Raw genomic sequence first — 23,019 nt, 5'->3', positions numbered from 1 at the left:
AAGAAGAAGCTACAACAGACATGACAACAGGTCCTAACAATAAAACATTAAATGATGAAAATATTTCTGCTGTACCACTACATCTGTACATTAAGTTATAGAAGTGAAGAATAGATGTCTCTGGTCACGAGGTGGATCTACGCTTCAGTGCTTTGACCTGAAACAGATGCAGGGAGGTTCTCCACACAAGTGATCAAAGTCAGAGTATTTAAAGACATCCTTCACGTGCTTTTATTGGTGGTACTTATACACTGATGGTACAATGTACTTTTGATTCCTCTTTGCCTGGAAAATAGCTTCACTGCTTTAACAGATCAGAAGCTCTCAGTCTTCTGTTGTTATTAGCAAACAACAGAAGGGATGAATAATGATCTTGATGGGATGTCTTTTCAACTCAAAAAGGACGCTTAGATGAAAATGTCACAAACTGAATTCTTGCTGGTCAGAAATAAGTTTTCACACATGCAGTAGAGCTAATCTAGTCCTGTGGTCTTCAAGTAAAACCTAAAAGTATGAAACTAATATAAATTTTTTTCTCTAGCAGAAGTCTGGAGATTAATATATATTTAAATGATCTATGGTGACAGCCGTGCTAATTTTTAACCACCATTTTTGTCTTTTATGTCCGTACTTCTCTGTAGGTCGGCAGAGAGAAACCGAGGGCCAAATGTGGCAAATACCTACTAAAAACAGCAGAGTCATCTAAAATCAATTATGTGGGAATACGACAGAAACATGTAGGCTGCGCTGTATAAAATATATCATCATAATTGCTGGAAAAGCTGTGCCATCTAAAGAATCATTTACCGTAAACGCAGAAGAAACTGCACACCCTAAAACGAATTACAGTAAATGTAAAGGAAGCTACAGCCACTAATGTGTGAAACTGTATAAACGTGTTTATGGCAATTGGAAACACACACACACACAATTTAATTTTTTTTTTTTTATTAAGAATTTAATTTTAATAAATTTAATAGCTGATTAGGGTTCAGATTTGAAACTAGATCTCATTAAATGTTAAACACCCACTAAACTTTTTAAGGATTTTATATGTTTTACACGCTTTTCTTTTCCCACTATAGTTCCCAGTGAAAATACCTTTAATGTAATATTTTCTGTTTTCACACATTTCATTTGAATTGTGGCTTGTAAAAATGACATTTTGACTATTCCCCAAAGTAGTACGTCATACGTCACAAGGGTGGGTTGATTATATGTTACAACGGCTTGCCCTACTTGCCCTTTAAACAAGTCATTTTTAGTCTTTCCGTACACATGTACTTTTTCAAAAGTAGCAGAAATAACTAAAGTTTAAAGTGAACTTGGCTCGTTCCGTCAGATAGGTCAGGATGTTTTATGTTCTGGTTAAACTGGTGAACTGGTTAAACTGGTGTCGGTCCAAATAACTCCAAACTCGCCTCTATCGACTTCAAACACTCGTCGTATTATTAACAAAAACAACGAATTCGTCAAGACTAAATTTTATTTATCAATCCCAGACGCTGACATGTTAGTTTCTGTCCGAGCATTGTTGAGGTAAAACCGCTGATTTGAAATGGAATCAGCTGATTTTGTTGGGCTGGGGGCGGGTTAAATACGGCTGGGAGACATCTTGACTCCTTGTTTGAGAAGACTTTCGTAGTCAGTTAGACCAGTTAGTAGAAATACCGCAAACGGAACCAATTTTTTCCCACTTATTCAAGGTAAATTCGTTGACAGACGGACTGTAACGAATCGTGGTTGCGTTGTCGCCTGATATTTGACGCTATTTTTCTGGCCCGAGCTGCTTTTCCTTTGAGGTGAAGCGGCTTCGTCTTCGTTAGCCGGGTTGAGCTAGCTGAAGCTATCACTAATCGGCCGGGGTTATCTTGTATCAGACAGCGGGGTGTACCCGTCGTTCGTTATGTCAGACGGTTAGTTTTAGACAACTTGCGTCGCTAAGTGTGCGGCACAGAAGTTACCTTGCGTATTTATGAACCTGGTTCATTAAAATTGTTTGTTCGAGACCACGACGTATTAGCATAAACCGTTAGCTTCATCATGCGCTAGCATAAAAACAAGTAGCCCAGCTATCCGCTTCGGGGCTAAGAGGTTGGATTTAACGGGCAGGAAATGAAATGAGCAGTTTACTTGAGACAGGAATATAATTATCAGAGCTCAAAAGCAGCGCAGTCGATGCTCATTTGACTAAACGTTTTCGTTGAAGACGCTAATGATGGCAAATGACTAACAACTGCTAGCTATCTGCTAACAGCCGCTAGCTACCTGCTAACAGCCGCTAGCTACCTGCTAACCGCTGCGTCGGCAAACTTGACTTTAAGACGACGCCTTATGTAGCTGCTGATAAACTTTATATAATAATATATATTTTTTAATTTATCGGACCATGTGGTGTGAATGTTTAAACTCAAATTATGTTTTTTTTTTTTCAGGCTTGGACAGATTCGGAAGGACGCAGCTCTGTTGAACAAACAGGATGGCTAGCTGAAGAGTTGGCCAGCGTTTAAAAAGCTCTCAAGCCTTCCCGGTGTGCTGAATTCCTTAAAAAAAACTCCGAGAAGCCCTAGTTTAATTTCCATGCTCACAAGGCGTTGTAAAAATCAAAAACAATTTATTTCTTGACACTTCATGTTCCAGTGATTTGGTTTAGGCTATTTGTTTTGGTGACTATATTTAAGTTTAAAGGAGCGAGGGAAATCTTCAGACGTGGCTGATCCCAGCTGAGACCTTATTTGGAGACTGTTTCAAGGTTTCATTGCATTTGGAAGAACTGCAACGACAAATAAGTAGACATGAGCACCACCAGGACGGAGAACTCTGTCATTTTGGGCTTGTCCAACCAGAATGGACAGCTGAGAGGTTCAGTGAAACCTGCGGGAGCCCCAGGTGGAGGTGGAGGAGGCCCCCAGCAGCAGCTGAACCAGATGAAAGGCACAATCAACGGGAATGCCCAGCCAGCACCTACAACAAATGCAGTCATCAAGTGCGTTTTTATTTTTACACATGCACAGTAATTCATCTTTTTTGTTTTCCTCTGTTTGATTACATCTTTGTCTCCATATGTCACAGGCCAGGAGATGACTGGAAGAAAAGTTTGAAATTGCCCCCAAAAGACATGAGGATTAAAACTTCGGTTAGTACTAAACGGTTGCCATTTTGTAACTTGTTAACTTGGATGTTGAAGTTTGCAAAATTTTATTTTCTTGCTACCGTCGGCCAGTTTTCTTGTGAACCAAATGTTGACCAATCCTGTGTCCCTGTTTGATGCTTGCAGGATGTGACTGCAACTAAAGGCAACGAGTTTGAAGATTATTGCTTAAAGAGGGAGCTGCTCATGGGAATCTTTGAGATGGGCTGGGAAAAGCCATCTCCAATTCAGGTACTTTCACATAAAAATAATTCTAAACACAAGCCTAATTTTCTTAAATTTACTTAAAAATAAAAATCCAACAGGTTTTGCAGTTCCTTCACTTTGAGTAAAAGGCATCAAAAAGTTGGTCAATCAAAACTCACTATGCACATTTAAAGATCAAAGTCCAACTCTTAAGGATGTTCTGACATTTGATAAGGAGTTCTTGCTCCTGTTTATTTTTCCTAGCTGAAGGTCCTTCTTAATGATGGGTGTTTAGGTTGAACTCTGCAGGTCAAGAACGCTTTGGTTCAACTCCAGTGACACAGGGTTCCTATCAAGACTTGCAAAGTATGGAATTTGATATTCAAATTTCCTAAGTCTGAATTTTCTTTTCTAGCTGTTCCCTTTTCAAGAGGTCTCCACAGCTACTCATCATCCTCTTATCTCACTTTATCCTCTGTCCTCACTCAAACTACCTCCATGTCCTCTCCAACTGCATCCATATGTCTCTTTCCTGGCGACTGCATTTCCAACATCCTTCTACCAGTATACCCACTGTCCCTCCTCTGGCCATGTCCAAATCATCTGTCTGGCCTCTCTAACTTGTATCTCCCAGTTCAACCTGTGCTGTACCTCTGATCTTATTCCTTTTATCCATCCTGGTCACTCCCATGTAGAACCAAAACCTCTTCCGCTGAAGTTCTGTATTATTGGCGCTTTGTCACAGTCTCACACACCTCGGCTCCGCACGACACCGCACCAGTTCAGGGCCTCCTCACTGTGTGACCCACCCCTTACAGCTCGGTTTATGGGACCACCTTGTTAGTGGTTCCAAACGGGCTGTTCCGAGGGGCCGATTTTGATGCAAGCAGCCGTTGATTCACCAGCGGAGCGACGTCACCGGATGACCAGTCCAGCAAAACTACAAACTGCATCTGCACCTCCACTTCCTTTGTTTTGACGGACTGCGCTAAAAGAAATGAGCACATTTACAGAGATATCGAAGATGTTCAGCATGGCTACACCTGGATTTATAAGCGGTGCTGAGATAAAAAAAAAAAAAAATTGCAGTTGGATTATAGGGCGATTAAGAACCACAACGTGTGGAGTGTCTCAAACAGACCAGTTACGATCCCTCCCACAGAGCAGGGAAACTGGTCAGCCTCCACTGTAGAGACAAATCACCCCCGCCTGGGAAGAACCAAGAAGAAAAACGAGTAAAGCTGCACTTACCAATCGCAAAGCAGCGCCCTGATGGCTGCTTGCTATTCAGAGGGCTGCGTGATGCTCACAGTAACCCCAGTTGTTCTTGCAGCTCCTCAGTGTTTTGGGTAAAGATGAAACGTTTCAACGAAGAACCTGTCGACTCATCCTCGTCAGATTTATCTACCTGGACTATTGAGCAACATCAGGACGTATACCATGTTGTATTTTTTTCATTTTTAAAGAATTACAAATTTCTCTGTAGTTGCACATTTTAAGGTTTACAGCGGTACAACAGGTGGACATGAAATTGGAGCATATTCAGTTTTAAACCTCTGGGTCACAGCCCATCCAGCCCTAAAGTGTGGCAACATAGTTCTTCCACAATAAACATCATTTGGTTATGAAGACTTTTCAGATTAAAGCGTTTTCTTCCTGTCCATATTTTTTGTTCAGTTTTTAATTTTTTTTATTTTATTGAAACTTGCAGGTAAAAAAAATCACTTCTGTACAAACTTACAGTAAATTTGGACATTTTGGTGATTCAAAATGAACAAATTGAAAATATGAGTCTGGAAAAGATTTAAATTTCAACATGTAAGAATCCTGGACTCAACAAATGAGCTGGATTTATCCTTGGGGGGTCTTGGCCCAAGAGCCTCGTTGTGTTTTGTATTGAACTTCATCTGGAAGTTCAATACAAACTGTTTTGAGTTTAGATTTAAGTACAGGTGTGTACGGACCATGGGACATTAGGTTTAGTACGTTTGTTGGTCCATGTTTTAATTTCATGCTGAACTGTTCAGAAGTCCCGACTTTTAACTGACGTTTGTCAGATAACAGAAACTCCAGCTGGTGGTGTAGTTTTCATATCCCTCACGGATGTTGACAAACCTGAGAATTATTAAACTACGGAATAAAGTTGAGTTTTGGTCTCCTCGCTCACAGTTTATTTCCTCTAAATGATTAAGTGGGGGTGGATCTCCCCAAACAGCCAGAGGTAAATGGAATCAACACAACCTTGGGGGTAAATGTCCAATGTGTTGATAGAGATGAAGAATCGTAAAATGAGATGCAGGTGGGGTTGTACATTGATCACTTCCTGTTTGTTGTGCAGGAGGAAAGCATCCCCATTGCTCTGTCAGGGAGGGATATTTTGGCCAGAGCAAAGAACGGCACGGGAAAGAGTGGAGCCTACCTCATTCCATTACTGGAACGCATTGACCTGAAGAGGAGTTGTTTACAAGGTAGGAGCTCGTCTGACGCGTTCTCACTCGGTGAAGGAAGAGGGGTAGTTTTATTTATTTTATTTTTTTGAGGAAAGAGATTCCAAATCAAGGACAGAAATGTAAACGGTCTGATTTTTAAGGCTGCATCTGTAGATTTGAAATATTTGTTTTAATCAGAAACATTGACAGTTCTTCCTTTTTATTAAATTTTTGTATCTGATTCTAATAATCTATTCTCAGATGTAGAATTGTAAAGTTTAAAATTTTCTAAACCTGTACATTTCTTGGTAATTCTGCACCACATGTAACTGTCAAGAAACTAGATTCAAAGTTGAATTGTCAAGTTTTACTGAAATTAAGAATGATCTTTTTTTTTATTTTTTACAAACTCGGACAGAAGTTTGCGTCGCATTCTTCTGTAGAATGGGTTATTATAAAATCAGATTACTCATTTTATAATCCACAGAAAGTGTTACGAGTTTCAATCTGAATAATTAAAATTGAGAACTCTATAAACTTCAGTTTGTTTTTGGTTGTTTTTGATTCATTTGTCCCGTTTTGCACGTTTTATAAATTCAAGTCTTGTCTACATTTTAGAACTGCACAAAAATTTATTTTATTGATTTTGCGATGTATGTGCAAAAATATCAATACTCCCAAAGGATTCAAAGTCAAAAATTAAAGACAAATGCAAAAAAAAATAAAAAAATATTAGCAATCTGATGGACCCCCTGCCCCATTAAAGGCCCACAGCTGACAGAGGGATGGCGTTGCGTTGTAAAGGCTGAACGTGTTTATTACAATATTTAACTCTAGTATTTTCCTAATGTTGTGCAGCCCTGTTGTTAAAGCATTCAAATCTAGTAAAGATTTTCTGGGATAATTGTGACGTCCCAGACAGAACAGTGTCATGTTAACATAATTCTGAACTTGTTGTTTTGAGTTAACGTTGAGGTGTCTCCACAGCGAGTCCTCCTCCGTCTCACTGTCCACAGTCCAACTACCTCCATGTCCTCTCTAACTTCATCCATATCTCTGTTAGTCTGCATATACCAGCAAGAGACACAGTAGATTGGCCAAAAAAAAAAAAGTTCAAATGTATCTACAGAAAACTCAAAATACTGCAGTTCTGGGCCCAAAAAAGTGGTCGGCAGAACAAAATTTAACTGAGGTACCAACATGGGAACTAAAACAGAACTGAGCCCCTGATTGAAACAAGGGAACTTTTAAGTGACTGACCAGACCAGAGTCGGACACAAAGGTCAGGAAGTAAATTAAAGACCAAACTACCAACACAACGAACTGATCAATGTGGTGCTAAACGGCAACCTAAAAAAATACATTTCAAACAACAAATCCTGACTAGACAAAAATGTAAACATCACATTACAAAACCCAACTTCCTTCTGCTGACAGACATGACCCAGACTGATCTGATGCAGCTGGGCTGCTTAAAGTGCGTGGCAGGAAACTCCAGCAGCGTCTCCACATGAACCAGCTCCACCTTTATTTACTGTGTGGCTGCAGGTTCTGCAGTCGCACTCTTTGCCTTTTTAGTTTTAAACGAACAATAACTCACACTAAATTAAGCTGAGCTCAATAAAACCATGGGTCTATCACATTTTATTTTTCTCCAGTTCTTTCTTTTTTGAGATTCAGGTTAAGAATTTTAACATTTATTGCACGTTTTATTTATTTTTTATTTTTTATCCAGCTTTGGTCATTGTGCCCACCAGAGAACTGGCTCTACAAGTCAGCCAAATCTGTATCCAGGTCAGCAAACACATGGGTGGGGTGAAGGTGATGGCGACCACTGGTGGAACCAACCTCCGCGATGACATCATGAGACTCGATGAAACGGGTAATCTTTGCAGCATTTACTCAAATTGTGCTTCTTTTAAATATTTATCCAAACCCTGGTCTCACTTGTAAATGAGTCTTCGAGGCTCAATGTGATTTATCTGTGTAAATAAAGGTTGAATTAATGAATTTTGTTACAAACCGGATTCTAAAAAAGTAGGGACACTAAAAAAATTGTGAATAAAAACTGAATGCAATGATGTGGAGGTGCCAACATCTAATATTTTATTCAGAATAGAACACAAATCATAGATCAAAAGTTTAAACTGAGAGAATGTATAATTTTAAGGGAAAAATCTGTTGTTTCCAAATTTCATGGCGTCAACAAATCCCCAAAAAGTTGGGACAAGTCCATTTTTACCACTGTGTGGCATCCCCCCTTCTTCTTACAACACTCAACAGACGTCTGGGGACAGAGGAGACCAGTTTCTCAAGTTTAGAAATGGGAATGCTCTCCCATTCATGTCTAATACAGGCCTCTAACTGTTCAATCGTCTTGGGCCTTCTTTGTCGCACCTTCCTCTTTATGATGCACCAAATGTTCTCTATAGGTGAAAGATCTGGACTGCAGGCTGGACATTTCAATACCCGGATCCTTCTCCTACGTAGCCATGATGTTGTGATTGCTGCAGAATGTGGTCTGGCATTATCGTGTTAAAATGTAGGGTCTTCCCTGAAAGATGACGTCTAGATGGGAGCATATGTTGTTCTAGAACCTGAACATAGTTCTCTGCATTAATGGTGCCTTTCCAGACATGCAAGCTGCCCATGCCACAAGCGCTCATGCAACCCCATACCATCAGTGATGCAGGCTACTGAACGGAGCGTTGATAACAACTTGGGCTATCCGTGTCCTCTCTGGTCCGGATGACATGGCGTCCCAGTGTTCCACTTCATTTTGCCACGCTCCATTTTAAATGACCCCTGGCCCAGTGCAAACGTCTGAGCTTATGGAGCTTGCTTAGAAATGGCTTCCTCTTTGCACTGTAGAGTTTCAGCTGGCAACGGCGGATGGCACGGTGGATTGTGTTCACGACAATGCTTTCTGGAAGTATTCCTGAGCCCATTCTGTTATTTCCTCGACAGTGGCATTCCTGTTTGAGGTGCAGTGACGTTTAAGGGCCCGGAGATCACTAGCATCCATTAGTTTTAAGCAAAAAACTACATCAATGGCTCTCATGGAATTAATAGAACAAATAACTGTCGATCAAAAACAGTATTGTGTTAGTATTTTTGTTGATTTTAAAAAAGCATTCGATACTATTGACCACACTATTCTCCTTGAAAAATTAAACAAATATGGTATAAGAGGACCAGCATTGCACTGGGTATCTAGCTATTTAAAAGATAGGAAACAGTTTGTATAAATAAATGGTGTAAGATCTGACCTGTGCAATATCACGTGTAGAGTTCCTCAAGGCTCTGTACTTGGACCAAAGTTATTTATTTTATATGTGAATGACTTAGTGAATGTATCAGGACTCCTCAAATGTGTCCTTTTTGCAGATGACACCACATTTTTTTTGTTTGGGTAAAGATGTGAAACGGATGTTGGAATTGATGAAGACAGAATTTGATAAAATACAAACTTGGTTTAAACTTAATAAATTATCATTAAATTTAGATAAAACTAAATACATAATATTTAGTAACAAAAAGAGAACTGTTGATGATCCATTTAAAATTGAGGGTGTTGAGATTTGTAGAGTTAATGAGATGAAATTTTTGGGTGTAATCATTGATGAACAGCTAACATGGAAAAATCACATAAATTCTGTAAGAACAAAAATATCTAAATCTATTGCAGTACTATACAAAGTCAGGGAATTATTAAATGATAAAGCTCTGTACATGTTGTATAACACAATCATTGTTCCACATTTAATCTATTGCATTGATGTTTGGGGGAAAGCGTGTAAAACATTTACAAAACCTATTTTTATTTTACAGAAAAGAGCTGTAAGAATTATCACCAGAAAGCATTACTGTCACCCATCAAGCACATTATTTTATCAACTGAAGTTATTGAAGTTCCATGATTTAGTAGATTATAGTATTTTATCAGTTATGTATAGGGCTCAAAATAACACATTACCATTAAATATCCAAAGGAATTTTGTTAAAAGACAAAGTTGTTATAATCTTAAGGAGATAGAGATATTTGTCAAACCAGAATTCAGAACTAGTCTGAAGGGAAGGTCTACCTCAATCCAAGGAGTTGGATTGTGGAATGGTCTAGAGAGTGATGTGAAAAATGCCAAGTCAATGTGTACATTTAAGAAAAAGATCAAAACTGAATTGTTAAAGTATGAAGTAGCTTAGTGTGTGTGTTTTGTATTAGAATTAGAAAAATTATAAAGTTATTAATTTTGTTCTGTTACTTGAAAATTATTATGTCTGAAATAATTGTTTAAAAAAAGGGGGCAGATATATTTTTTCTTTCTGCTGCCTTTCATTTTAAATCTCTTGTATTTTTTAAAATGAATAAACTTTATACCATAACTTAAGTCTTTGCTATTTTACGCTGGGTAACACCATTCTGGTATTGCTGCACTATCTTTCTGTGCAACAATGGTGGAATTGGTGATCCTCTTACCATCTTGGCTTCTGAGAGACACCGACACTCTGAGAAGCTCTTTTTACCCAATCATGTTGTCAATTGACCTAATTAGTGTTAATTGGTCTTCCAGCTGTTTGTTATATGCTCATTTTCCTTTTTCCAGCCACTTTTTGCTACTTGTCCCAACTTTTTTGGGATTTGTTGACACTGTGAAATTTTGAATAAACATATTTTTCTTTAAAATGTTACATTTACTCAGATTAAACTATTGATCTGTCATCTATGTTACATTACAAATACAATATTGTCATTTGCCATCTCCACATCATTGCATTCAGTTTTTATTCACAATTTGTTTAGTGTCCCAACTTTTTAGGAATCCGGTTTGTATTTTAATACTCAAGGCGGCTGTGGCTGAGTGGTTAGAGCAGTCGTCCTCCAATGGGAGAGTTGGGGGTTCAATTCCACCAGCAGTCACATTCTGAAGTGTTCCTGGGCAAGACACTGAACCCCTCATTGCCTTCAGTGCGTGTCATCAGTGTATGAATGTGATAAAGCTCTGATTAATCTTTGTAAAGATCTAGTAGAGTGCTGTATGAGTGGGTACATGAGGGCACAGATTGTTGTAAAGCACTTGGAGTATCTTGATAAGATGGAAAGGCTCTACATGAATACAGTTCATTTATAACCTCAGATTGTGCAGCTGAATTAAATGCAGACAACAAATGGTTGAAAAACACAAAATACCTTTAGACTTGGGAGAAACCCGCTAAATATCTTTGATTTGAATTTGTAGAGGTATTTTAATTAACTGAACATTTCCAGTATGTAAACACAATGAATAAAGTAAATTCAGTACATTTGTTGACTTGTTGACTTCATGTGTTTTTCAGTACACGTGGTTATTGCCACTCCTGGGAGGATTTTGGACCTCATCAAGAAAGGAGTAGCCAAAGTCAATCAAGTGCAGATGATCGTTTTGGATGAAGTGAGTGCTTTCCTTTTTCCTTAAGCAAAAAACATTTAAATGAACACCTGAACGACTTGAACGTCTTTTTCTCTTAATCTCTGTCCTTAAAGGCTGACAAGCTCCTGTCTCAGGACTTTGTGGTTATGATGGAGGAGATGCTGGGCTTCCTGCCCAAACAGAGGCAGATCTTACTTTATTCTGCCACATTTCCTCTCAGCGTCCAGAAGTTTATGGTACTTTTTTCCTTTTCAAGAGAACATTTTTCTCATCTCGTGTTGACCTGTGGAATAAACCTGCAACTTTATTTAAAATTGTCCTGCCTCAGAATGCACACTTACAGAAACCTTATGAGATCAACCTGATGGAGGAGCTGACGCTGAAGGGTGTGACTCAGTATTATGCTTACGTAACTGAAAGGCAGAAAGTCCATTGCCTCAACACCTTGTTTTCCAGAGTAAGTGTTGCTTTTCTTTTTGAAGCCAGCATGATTTCATGCTCGTGTTGCTGATGGTTGCCTTCGAACTTCGTGAAGACATCGCAGCATGCGAAGGCTAACGCCGATTTAACTCGTTCCAGCTCCAGATCAACCAGTCGATCATCTTCTGCAACTCCTCCCAGAGAGTAGAGCTTCTTGCCAAGAAGATCTCCCAGCTTGGTTATTCATGTTTCTACATTCATGCCAAGATGAGACAGGTCAGCCGGAGTACCGCCCGACAGAAACGAGCTCAAACTCAAATAAATGCTCTAATGCAAAGCTGCTGCTGTTAGTTTTGATGTTCCACCAGCGCTTTTAACTGTAAAAGTTATCGTTTTATAAAATGAGTAGAATCACGCAGCTGAAGTTGATGTGCACCTCACTGCTGTCTGACTCGATTTAAAGTTCATTCTTCAGCGGTGGATCTGTCTAATCCCACTTTTTTGCCGTTCAGGAACATCGCAACCGTGTGTTCCACGACTTCAGAAACGGCCTCTGCCGGAATCTCGTCTGCACTGGTGAGTCGTCGCGTCCTTGGCAGTAAAACTCTGACGTCTGTTGAATTTCTGGCTTCTCGACATCGGAGGAACTCCGTTCATCCCGAAGGGGAAATGACTGGAGCACAGATTTACATACAATTCAAACTGAGGTGGAAATGCATTGAAAAGTTGAAAAATAAACTTTATAAATGACAAAAGTAAAATACTAATACAATACTATCAAACTTTCAACTCCTCCCCCTTTCTACACACAGCACAATAAAAATTAATCCTGCACTGATACTTTGATTCTCTCTGCACCTGAACCCGTTTTTGACCTTAAATGTTTTTATACCTTTTTTTTTTTTTTTACTTCCTTGATCTTACTGTGAAGCACTTTAGTAACAGCTGCTGTTTTAAACGTGCTTTTTAAATCAACTTGTCAGTGACGAGTCCTCGGTGCATCCCCTCCTGACGGTTTAAAAACACGTTCTTCTTTTAGCAGCTTCAGTTTGAATGAGCTCTTCAAATTAATTTCCTTCAAAGCCGAACCTCCTCTGACGCGTCCCTTCATTTTGTCCCATGCAGACCTCTTCACACGAGGAATCGACATTCAAGCTGTGAATGTTGTGATCAACTTTGATTTTCCCAAGCTGGGAGAGACGTACCTTCATCGCATCGGTAGATCCGGTAAGAACCTGCCCGGGTTGTTTTGAATACATGTTTACATCTTGGTCAGGATGTAACTCGAGTGCTTGTTGGTCCTCAGGACGTTTTGGACACCTGGGTCTGGCAATCAACCTCATCACGTACGACGATCGCTTCAACCTTAAAGGAATCGAGGAGCAGCTCGGGACGGAGATCAAACCCATCCCCGGCATCATCGATAAGAGTCTGTACGTGGCCGAGTACCACAGCGAGAGCGGAGAGGACGTCAAACAGTGAGCCAGTAAGTAGCCTCGGCCAGCGGCTCCTGAACTTCCCACATGTGGCGCTTTCAAAGTAACTTTAGGTCACTTCACTGAAATGTTCCTGATATTTACGTCGTGTTTTTGTCTTCCACAGACCGGTCTACTCCACTCCCCCGTCAGTTCCCCTTTCAACCCCACTTGGATATTTTCCCCTCCACTTTTTATTTTTTTTGTGTACAGTTTCTTTCAGTCTTCCTTTTGTTGGACGCCACCATAGAAACTTTTTTTTTCTTTCCCGATGGAAGCTTTTTGGAAGAACTCATTTGCCTTATTTAAAGGCGTTTTCTCGCTGCACCGCAACGTACTGAAGACACGAGCACCGGGAGGAACGCGAGGGACAACGTCGAGAGGAATCGGCGCCACGAGACTTCATTTCCTCGGCTGACACTGAGCCAGCGCCAACGGACCCACAGACCCCCACGCCCTCCATTCTCCACGTTTTATTTTGAAAGTTTTAACCACTTCATATAAAGTGCCTTAACAAGCAGTTCAACTCGTTCTAAAGTAATAACCCCTCATTAGTCACTGGTATCTCACCCCACATCACACGTTCACCTGATCGAGGAATTGTTACAGTAATTTAATGTCTGAGCAGAAAGGTGAATCCATAACTTGTTTGGGTCGATTCATCCGTTTGTGAGGGAATGGAGAAGGGGGAGGAATGGAGGGAAGCTGAGTTTATTCTGCTGGCGTCCTGCAACTGAAGTCTGAACGACAGAAACTTTGAGTTTTCAGCGGGCAGAGACTGGAAAATGTTTTTTTGTTCTCTAAGAGACGCCCAGACTGTCCGGACGCTGGAGGAGAAGCTCGTGCTTCTCAAAGACCCTGAAGCTTTCCTCCGTCTTCAACGTCTAAACACTAAACGTCAAAAAGCGGCCTGGCAACACCGTGAGGATTCCTGCTTCAGTGGAGCTTGTTTGGAGAGTTTTCTTTTCTTGTCCTGAGTTTCACCCTCCTATGGATGGCCATACTTGTGCAAACCAACACATGGGGTGCAGCGTCTGTATATACCTTCATTTTAAGATTGTTTTAAAAAAAAAAAAGGTGAAAGTCTGGCCGACAAACTGGAAAGCTGCCGACTCTTTTCTCTCTCGTTAGCACTGAGGAGCTCCTCCTTTACTGCCAGTTTGTTGATTCTGCAAAATTGGCCTGTGAATTTATTTATAATTTTAGAGATTTGCAAAAGCATTCAGCATGACTTTGTTCATGAAATGTTTTTGGAGGCGATTATCAGTAATTATTATTTTTTTTTAACTCTCCAAATTTGACGGCGAGTGCAATTCTATAACGCAGAGAAAACCCCCCACGCTCGGCGTTTCCGTGATTCTCCTGCCACCAGTGTTAACGAGCTTCGAGTCCAGACAGATCGCTCTCCGAGCTCACACATTTTGAATTAATGAAGTCTTGACCAGCCCTCACCTGTGAAGCTCGCTGCTGGTAGATGTAAAGAAACTAATCTGTCTTCTAGTCATACTTCTTGCTGCAGTGCAGCTCATTTGGCTGTTTTGTTTTCTTGAGAAGGAGGGGGGAGGGTATTCGCTGTTACGTTGAATTTATGCCATTAAGCACCTGCATGAATTCCTATCTTTGGGCAGAAGCTGTTTTTAGTCTGCCCCCCCTCCCCTAAATCTCCTTGTTGAAGAGTCGGCCAAAAAAAAAAAACCCAATCAGACCGAATCTAAAAAATGTAGCAGGGCTTCATTCTTTGTGCTGCGAGTTAGCCGGCTCTTGGTAAAAGTTGCAAAAAAGAAAAATTACCCGAGAAGGTTGGGTTGCACTTAAAACGCAGAGTGGACTGCTTTTTTTTGTACATTCATGAATCCCAGGTGGGAGAAAAGTGTGCCGTGGTGCAGAACCTTTGTTCTGGGGTGGGGGGTGGGGGCGAGGCAGATTCAAGACTCGGGATTGTTGCGACATGACCCGGGCGTCGCTCACGGCCTCTTTCTGCCCGCTGTCGCTTTGAATTGTGGGGATTGTAGTTTTGTTTGCATTCGTGTGCAACGTGAAAACCTTTATCTGCATCGAGGTTCTCTGAACGTTCTCAACCTTCGGCTCGGACCTCGGCGCCGATTGGGTTCCCTCCTTATTTTATGGTGAGATGCTCTAAACTGTTCTAATCAACGAGAAGAACTCCAAAACAAAAACAAACGATGAATGAAAACCCGTGCTTCTCGTTGGTTGGAGCTCTGACCCCTGTTCCTTCGGTTCTCTTGTCCCAGAAGCAGCCGCACTTTTGATTTGAGAATTCGGCTTATTTTCCGGTGGGTGGGATATTTAACAAACTTAAAAAACCTAAACTAAAGCGGCACCGAGGGAACGGGGGTCTCATCGTTCAGACACTTGGCAGCTGTCTGTTTCCGTGTCGACCCTCTGGCAGTAATCGTCACAACCTTCACGCTCGAAGCTAAAAATGTCGATTCTTTTTTAAGACTCGCTGTTCGGCTTCTTGTTGGGTTGCAGCTTTACTGCCGGAGGCCGTCGCTACCGAACCGTAAAGACTGAGACAAGAGCATCTTGTCCTGATTGGGTGACTAATTGAGCAATTTTCCAAACCAAATTGTCTCATTCTTTAAGGTCTTTTTAATGAAATAAAGTTGGGTGGGTAATTTGGTCCGCTTGCTGCCCTGATGCTTTTGTTTATCTTGACGAATGCGACGCAACAGTTCGAGTGAAAACTGGCCCTCCCGTCACACTCCTGTCAAGATAACGAGTCCTTTTTAGGATTTCTTTCAAAAACATCAGAAGAAACGAAAGGGGGGAGGGACGAGAGGGCACTTTAAAAGAAAACATCCAAAGTTTTGGGAACGGGTCTGAGAATATCAGAAAGTTGCCCTCGGATTTATTTTGTTTTCAAACGAAGCGTTCAGACTGAGAACTGCGTAACTCGGATTTAATCTCCAAATTTAAGTGAATTCAAAGTTTGTGTTTTATTTAATTTGATTCTACGATTGGCAGAGTTTTCAGTGACACAAATTTTATGAGCAAGTTCAGACGTCCTTGGACATGATTGGATTCAAAAGTTTTGTTTGGGTAAATAAAGCTCACTGAAATGTACCGGTGCTGTTTGGGAGTGTTTTTATTTAAATGTGAAACGGGTGTTTAACGTGTAGGGGGCAGTGTGCTGCTGGTTATAAACAGCTGAAGGGATGTTCCCCCCCCCCCCATGAACATTCCTTTAGTTTCACTACTCGTTGCTCAGGATGCACAACTTTGTTTGTTGCTTTTCCTTTGTGGCTCTTCTAACTTGTGTAAAGAGTTTACTGCCTCCACCATGTGACAGGTAAGAAATTACTTTTCTCTTTTAGGTTTTAAGATCCAGCCTTTGCATCCGTTTTTAAATGCTCAAGTGTCTAGAGATGTATTTATTTTTTCCTCTTGGCTTTATAGGCAGAAAATGTTTTTGGCAGCCTCCAGCTATTTCTCCATTTAGTTATTGCCTGAAAGAAACCTTCACATTGTGCTTCTGTTGGGAACTAAATGTGTTGAACCTTTGCCCTCACCGTCAGTGACATCAAGTTCCTGCTTTATTCAGTGACACTTCATTGTTACATAAACTCTGAGAGCCACTTTATCACGATGACCATTTACAACTTTTATTTTGGCGTAAATGAACAAAGTCCATCGCATAAAGCCATTGGTAGGAATGTTGGTGTTTTTATATTTCAGTCTCAAACATGGCTTTTTAAAACTGCAGAGTTTAAAGGTCATAGATAAAGGTTAAAGTTGTCTTGGAGGAGACTTCTGTGGAAAGACTTCATGGTTGCCCACATCCTAAGGTTAGATCAGCCAGAGCCAAGAGTGAGAATCTTTTTCTACAGAGCTACTTTAAAACCAAGGGGTTTCCATACCACCCTCAAATACTCCTACTTGTAAAAACACCCAGTTACTTTCACTGAGCAAGTATCCAAGGGCAATAACAGTAGACATTTAACGGTAAAGACAGCAGACTCCCTGTCAACTCTAGGTGCCGACTATTTGCAAGTACCAAAACTAAAGTACTCCGTGTACGGGAAAAATATGGGGACAACCCTAGTTCCTAGTTAAAAACATCAAATGAGCTTGCAAATTGGGCTAAGCTCAATGAGACTAGCTTATCTAAATAAAGTTTGAATGAACAATCATGATGCGGTGTTGTGCCGTGAGGCTTGACTGGTACTGGTGCCTTGCATAAAGTGGAGTACCAACAAATACTTCACCTCAAACTAATTGGTTAAAAGGTGGACATGGTTTCAGCAGGACGACGATCCCAAACACCAGAACCAGTTTCTGGTTGGATGAAGCAGCCTAACCAGAAGCTTCTGGAAGGACCTTCTTAGACCCAACCTCAATCTGGTTGGAAAATTTGTGGTTTATAATGAAAAGACAGGTCTGTGCCATGAAATCAATTTAAATGAACTTCACCTAGAAAAGTGGTCAAATAGCTGGAACCTCAAAAAAACCCGAGGTTGAGGCGCTCCTTCCTATGATTGATCCTTTATAAATAAGAAATCCACAACAAATTATTGTGTTCTGGTGTTTAATATTCCACCCTTGTTAAAACTAAAATGAGTTCAACTAAACCAGTAAAGGACTTAAAATAATGACGTCCAGGCTTGTACCATACCATTTTATTTATAGAGCACTTAAAACAGCGACATGGCCAACCAAAGTGCTGTACAGACAGAACAACAGGTAACACAAAGCAAAATACAAAATGAGGTAAATCAAAAATAGACATAAAAACGATGCAGATAATAAATATGACTAACCAGTGTGAAGCAAACGGGTTCAAAACACAGATCCTCTGGCGTTGAGAGCTACTGAATAGTAGTGAATTTTTAAATGGGATTTGAAAACAGAGAGGGAGGGGGCCTGTCTGACAAGCAGAGGCAACTCGTTCCAAAGTCTTGGTCCTGCTACAGAGAAGGCCCCGTCCCCTTTGCGCTTAAGACGAGTTCCTGGAACTGTGATGAGCAACTGGTCCGCTGACCTCAGGGAACGTGGTGGGACATACGGTTGTAGCAGATCGGGGGGGGGGGGGGGGAAAACTGTTCAGTGATTTGTAGACACACAGGAGTATTTTGAACTGGATTCGAAGGTGAACTGGTAACCAGTGCAGTGAGGCCAAAACTGGAGTAATGTGTTCTCTTTTGCCTGTACTGGTTAAAATTTGGGCTGCTGCATTCTGGACCAGTTGTAGTCGTGCTATGGAGGTCTGACTGATACCAAACAGGAGTGAATTGCAGTAATCAAGCCTAGATGTAATGAATGCATGTATTACTGTCTCCAGGTTATTTTTGGACAATATGGGCTTCAGTTTAGACAGCCGCCTCAGTTGGAAGAAACATGATTTTACAGTCATGATTAAGTTTCAGGGAAGGGTCCATTATCACGCCCAGATTAGTGATTCTTTGTTTGTGTACTGACTTTAAAGTTGAATTGGACCTGTTCCCTGGGTTGACCTTAGTGTTCTACAGAACAAGGAACAAAGTACTTCAGGACCTCTTTGTCACTGAAATGTTTTCCCACATGGTTTTAATTGTCTTTACATTGAAAGCCTGAGCAAAGAGGATCAAGCAATTCCTTAAAAATATTGGAAAAAATGTACCAATACTCTACTATCTACTACAGATATGTTTGACACTTTGGCCTTTTTACATATTTATAGCATCACTGATATGAATTTATTACTTTCCAGCTGGTTTATTGCGACACATTTATATCACACTAATAAAAATGGTCTTTTATTACGTCCTTAAACAACCAACACTTTTTTTATTGCAGTGAAATCTACTGCTCCGGCTCCATCCTGCATCAGATCCAGATGGCTAAACTGTTTGACGATGACAAATACTTTGTCGACATGAAGCTGAGATCTGCTCCCGGTGAGCGTAAAGTCACAGAAACATTTCACCTCGGTCACACATCGACGTCCCCTGGCTGTCCTGACATTTTCTCTGTCTGCAGAAGTCGTTCTGTCTGCTTTTCAAAACCTTTCCAACGCGTTTCCAAATGGTACCGTTCCACCTACGAAACTCCAGGAGTTCCTCGACGCAAACTTCGAGAAACCGGGAACAGAGTTTGAGTCGTGGACGCCTCCAGACTGGCACGACAAGTGAGATCATGGGTCCTGCTCTGGGTTTATTGGTACTTTGAGTTCATTAGTGTCTAACAAGACCTGGTCCCCTTACGTAGGCCAAAGTTCCTGAATGGCATAGCAGACAATGAGCTTCGAGTCTGGGGGGGAAAGATCCATGACCTTTGGAAAGTTCTTGGCAGAAAGGTAAAGGACTGTACTTGCTGCATATCACTTTTCTGTCTTATCAAGATACTCAAGCTCTTCACACTATGCTGTACACTAGATGTGCCTTCATTTACCATTCATACAGTGCTTTGCCACATTCATACACCGATGGGACACACATCAGAGGCAATGAGGGGTTCAATATCTTACCCAGGGACACATCGGCATGTGACTGCTGGTGGAATCGAACCACCAACTCTTGTTGGAGGATGACTGCTCCAACCCCTCAGCCACAGCCGTCCCACAGTGACATATGGAGAAGTTGACATGAAATGTTTAAAGTGCATTTTAAAAAGATAGTTGCTCGTTTTCCAAGCGACGTTCTGTCAAAAAGCTATTTACAGTCGACACTTTATCAGCCGTGACATCGTCAGCTGGTCTTCATCCAGGTTAGGTTAACGGTTAGTCAAACGAGGGCCAGTTTGCATGACGCCATTTTTGTTTTCTCAGCTGAATGGTGTCTAATGGCACACCTACATTTGCATGTTGCACATGGATATACCGTATGGATAATTAGTCAGGACTAGAAACCATAAAGGACGTCGGCCCCATAGACGCAGCAATATAATTTTAAAGTCCTGCTGCGCCATGAATGGGACATTTTCCTGGCTGAAGAAACGGTTCAAGGCTGCTCCTTAGACAATGCAACACATACAAGCAGGATTTAGGTTGCAGGTGGGCAAACCATATGCGGACCAACAAAACCAAGTACCAGTAGGCTATCTGGAATAATTGACAGGAACATCTGTGCCGAGTATGGACTTCAGGTTCTACAGTCAAAGTGGGAGATGCTGCCAAAGGGTGGTGGAGAACGGAGGGGCTGAGATACTGCAGGACTTCCAGATCCAGACGGACAAACAGGTAATGGCTAACCAACCTGACATTGTGGTGGTTGACAAGCAAGAGGAGGCGGCAGTGGTGAAAGATGTAGCGATCCCCAGTGACTGACATCAGGAAGGAGCATGAGAAGCTGGAGAAAGAGCTGAAAGAGGAAATGCAGAAGTTGTGGAAAGTCAAAGTGTCAATAGTCCCAATGGTCATCGGAGCACTTGGTGCTGTGACTCCCAAACTGGAAGAGTGGCTCCAACAGATCCCAGTAACAACCTGGGAGACCTCAGTCCAGAAGAGCGCAGTCCTAAGAACAGCTGATGCTGAACAGAACCCTCAATCTGCCAGGCCTCTGGTGACCTGAGCTTGAAGAGAAGTGGAACCACCCAAGTGGAAAAGAGCGAGCTCTGTTTTTATTTGTATCTATAATATGGTTGGTTTGAATTATTTGAGGCCTGAAGAAATTTGCCATGTTACACTGTGATTGACAGCATGTTGGAGAGTCTGACGGGACTCTTCAGGGTCCAGCCCCTTCAATGCTCAGACGCTGGCTCCAAACATACAAGAGTAATTCTTTTATTGATGTTTAGAACGGAACTGGAGAGTGGTTTGATTTTACAACATCAGAACATTGAGTCCGCGGGTTTTTAGAAAAATAAAAACTTTCTTTAGATTCTCAGCAGTGTCAAAGACCATCCAGAGCTCTACTCTCAGATTTACACCCCGTATCCTGTCGTGGTGCCTGGAGGACGCTTCAGGGAGCTCTACTACTGGTGAGCGAACGGTTCGACCTTTGACCTCAACATTCTGAGACCTCCTTCAGGACTGATCTGTGCCCGACAGGGACTCCTACTGGGTCATCAATGGACTCCTGCTGTCGGAGATGACGAACACGACTCGCGGGATGATTCAGAACTTCCTCTACCTCGTCAACAGGTAAGGCTCGCTCACCTTTTTTTTATTTCTTTAAAAAGTACCAGTAACCATCGGCGTTTAGTTGTCTCCTGTCAGAGAGTGAGGGGAATTGAAAATGCCGTCTGGCTGTGTTGTGTGTGAATAAAAGATTTCTTCTCCTCCCACAGATACGGCTTCATTCCAAACGGCGGGCGGATTTACTACGAGCGGCGCAGCCAGCCTCCGTTCCTCACGCTGATGGTGGAGAGCTACTATGAAGCAACAAAGGATAAAGAGTTCCTCAGGTGACGTTCTGCCCGATTCCTTTACAACCCGTCGCCTCCAGAACGGAAAACGACGAAGCGCCAACTTTTACCCCGTCCTGTAATAAAATGTTGTTTCTTCACCTTTAGAGAAGCTTTGCCCGTTCTGGAGAAGGAGTACCAGTTCTGGATGCAGACCCGTTCTGTAGCCGTGAAAATAAACGGCTCGAGTCACGTCCTAAACCGGTTTTATGTGCAGGCCGGTTCACCCAGGTAACAAAACACGGCAAACCGATGAAAGATGTGAGGACTTTAGTGCGTTTCTTCACCTCCGTTATCCCGGCCTCTCCCTCCAGGCCCGAATCGTACTCTGATGATCTGGAATTAGCTGAAGGACTCGCCGATGGTAATGGCTTATTAAAGTTATTAATCTGAGTGGATTCTCCTCCGTGACTCTGAGATTTATGGTCAGACGTGCTCTAGCCTTATAACTGCTTCCCTTTAGAAACTGTTTGCTCTGAAAATACCTCGTCGCCGCGCAATAAATAATTAATGTTGAAAAAACATAAATTCTCCGAGCTGTCTTTTAAAAAGATGCAGTTTGAAGGAAAATACTTTGATATTAAATTTGTCTGAGCCCAGAGTGCATTACTGAAAGCCTTTTCTGTCAGTGTTTTAACAAACACTCAAATTCATCAGAAGGGCTCGTTTTGTCTGTAGAGCGAGTGGGAAACGCTGCAGAGCCGAAGTAAACGCGGCTCAGCTCGAGGTCTCGGCGTTTATTTTGGAAACTCGGTCAACAAAAGGAGACAACTAGAAGAATTAGACGTTTTGGCCAAAACGCAGCGAGAACGCCGTTCAAGTTAAAACCCGTGTTACACAAATACAATTGGCGAAATGGTAGCTAAAGCTAAAAGTTAGCAAAACTCCACCTGGAAGATAAAATTGGGAAATATGTAGCTAACGGCTAAGTTCAACAAAACTATAGTTAAGAACAAAAATTTGCAAAACATTAGCTAAAAGGCAAAATTTGTAAAACTGAAGCTTGTAGCTTAAATGAGCAAAACTGTTGCTAAGAAATAAACAATTAAATAAATAAATGATTAAAACTGTAGCCAAGAGATTAAACTAGCAAAGCAGTAGCTGAAAGATAAAATAAGGAAATATGTTGCTAACAGCTAAAATCTGTTAAATTGTAGCTCAGCGCTAATACTTGCAAATCAGCTGCATATTAGTAACATTGTAGCTTACAGCTAAACTTAGTAAACTTGTAGCTAAGAGCTAATATTTGCGAAACAGTAGCTAAAATCCAAAGTTAACAAAATTGTAGCTGACAGCTACCTGAGATAAATTCGAAAAATGCAGCTGAAAGATCATATTAGAAAAACATGTAGCTAAAAGCCAAATTTGTAACAAAATTGTAGCTAACAGCTTTAAACAGCAAGATTGTATCCAACAGCTAAAATGAGCTAAACTGTAGCTAAGAGAAATTTGTACAATATTAGCTGAAAGATAAAAATAGGAAATATTTAGCTAAAAGCTAAAGTTAGCAAAGCTGTAGCTAAAAGCAAAAGTTGGCAAAACTAATGAAAAACTAAAGTTGGCAGAACTGTAGCTAAAGGCTAAAGTTGGCAAAACCGTAGCTAAAG

The 23,019-nt window shown here is 41.2% G+C and overlaps 2 protein-coding genes across 2 annotated transcripts in view; both read left to right on the top strand.

Moving 5' to 3' along the window:
- The first annotated feature begins 1,590 nt into the window (after positions 1-1,590).
- On the top strand, positions 1,591-16,152 carry ddx6 (DEAD (Asp-Glu-Ala-Asp) box helicase 6). Its single transcript, XM_037677639.1, has 14 exons — positions 1,591-1,706; positions 2,436-2,986; positions 3,073-3,136; positions 3,278-3,382; positions 5,676-5,805; positions 7,502-7,648; positions 11,101-11,195; positions 11,288-11,410; positions 11,503-11,631; positions 11,754-11,870; positions 12,107-12,170; positions 12,720-12,821; positions 12,901-13,080; positions 13,197-16,152. The coding sequence occupies exons 2-13, from the start codon at positions 2,796-2,798 to the stop codon at positions 13,074-13,076; spliced, it is 1,443 nt and encodes a 480-aa protein (XP_037533567.1). The 5' UTR covers positions 1,591-1,706; positions 2,436-2,795; the 3' UTR covers positions 13,077-13,080; positions 13,197-16,152.
- Positions 16,153-16,302: 150 nt separating this feature from the next.
- treh (trehalase (brush-border membrane glycoprotein)) overlaps positions 16,303-23,019 on the top strand; it is a 15,167-nt gene continuing 8,450 nt past the window's right edge. The window contains exons 1-9 of the mRNA XM_037678315.1: positions 16,303-16,382; positions 18,866-18,972; positions 19,052-19,196; positions 19,277-19,364; positions 20,886-20,986; positions 21,057-21,149; positions 21,296-21,412; positions 21,521-21,643; positions 21,727-21,776. Of these exons, the coding sequence (XP_037534243.1) occupies positions 16,303-16,382; positions 18,866-18,972; positions 19,052-19,196; positions 19,277-19,364; positions 20,886-20,986; positions 21,057-21,149; positions 21,296-21,412; positions 21,521-21,643; positions 21,727-21,776 (904 nt within the window). The remainder of the gene's footprint in view (positions 16,383-18,865; positions 18,973-19,051; positions 19,197-19,276; positions 19,365-20,885; positions 20,987-21,056; positions 21,150-21,295; positions 21,413-21,520; positions 21,644-21,726; positions 21,777-23,019) is intronic.

The sequence above is a fragment of the Nematolebias whitei genome, chromosome 6 (assembly GCF_014905685.2).
Source record: "Nematolebias whitei isolate Nwh7 chromosome 6, NemWhi1, whole genome shotgun sequence".
Classification (NCBI taxonomy): Eukaryota; Metazoa; Chordata; class Actinopteri; order Cyprinodontiformes; family Rivulidae; genus Nematolebias; species Nematolebias whitei.
Note: the sequence above shows the minus strand (reverse complement) of the source record. Positions and strands in the feature narration are given on the sequence as shown.

Coding starts and splice junctions, on each gene's coding strand:
- ddx6 (XM_037677639.1), top strand. CDS start 2,796: ATGAGCACCACCAGGACGGAGAACTCTGTCATTTTGGGCTTGTCCAAC. Junction 3,383..5,675: donor AAAAGCCATCTCCAATTCAG/GTACTTTCACAT, acceptor TTTGTTGTGCAG/GAGGAAAGCATCCCCATTGC. Junction 11,632..11,753: donor TCAACACCTTGTTTTCCAGA/GTAAGTGTTGCT, acceptor AACTCGTTCCAG/CTCCAGATCAACCAGTCGAT.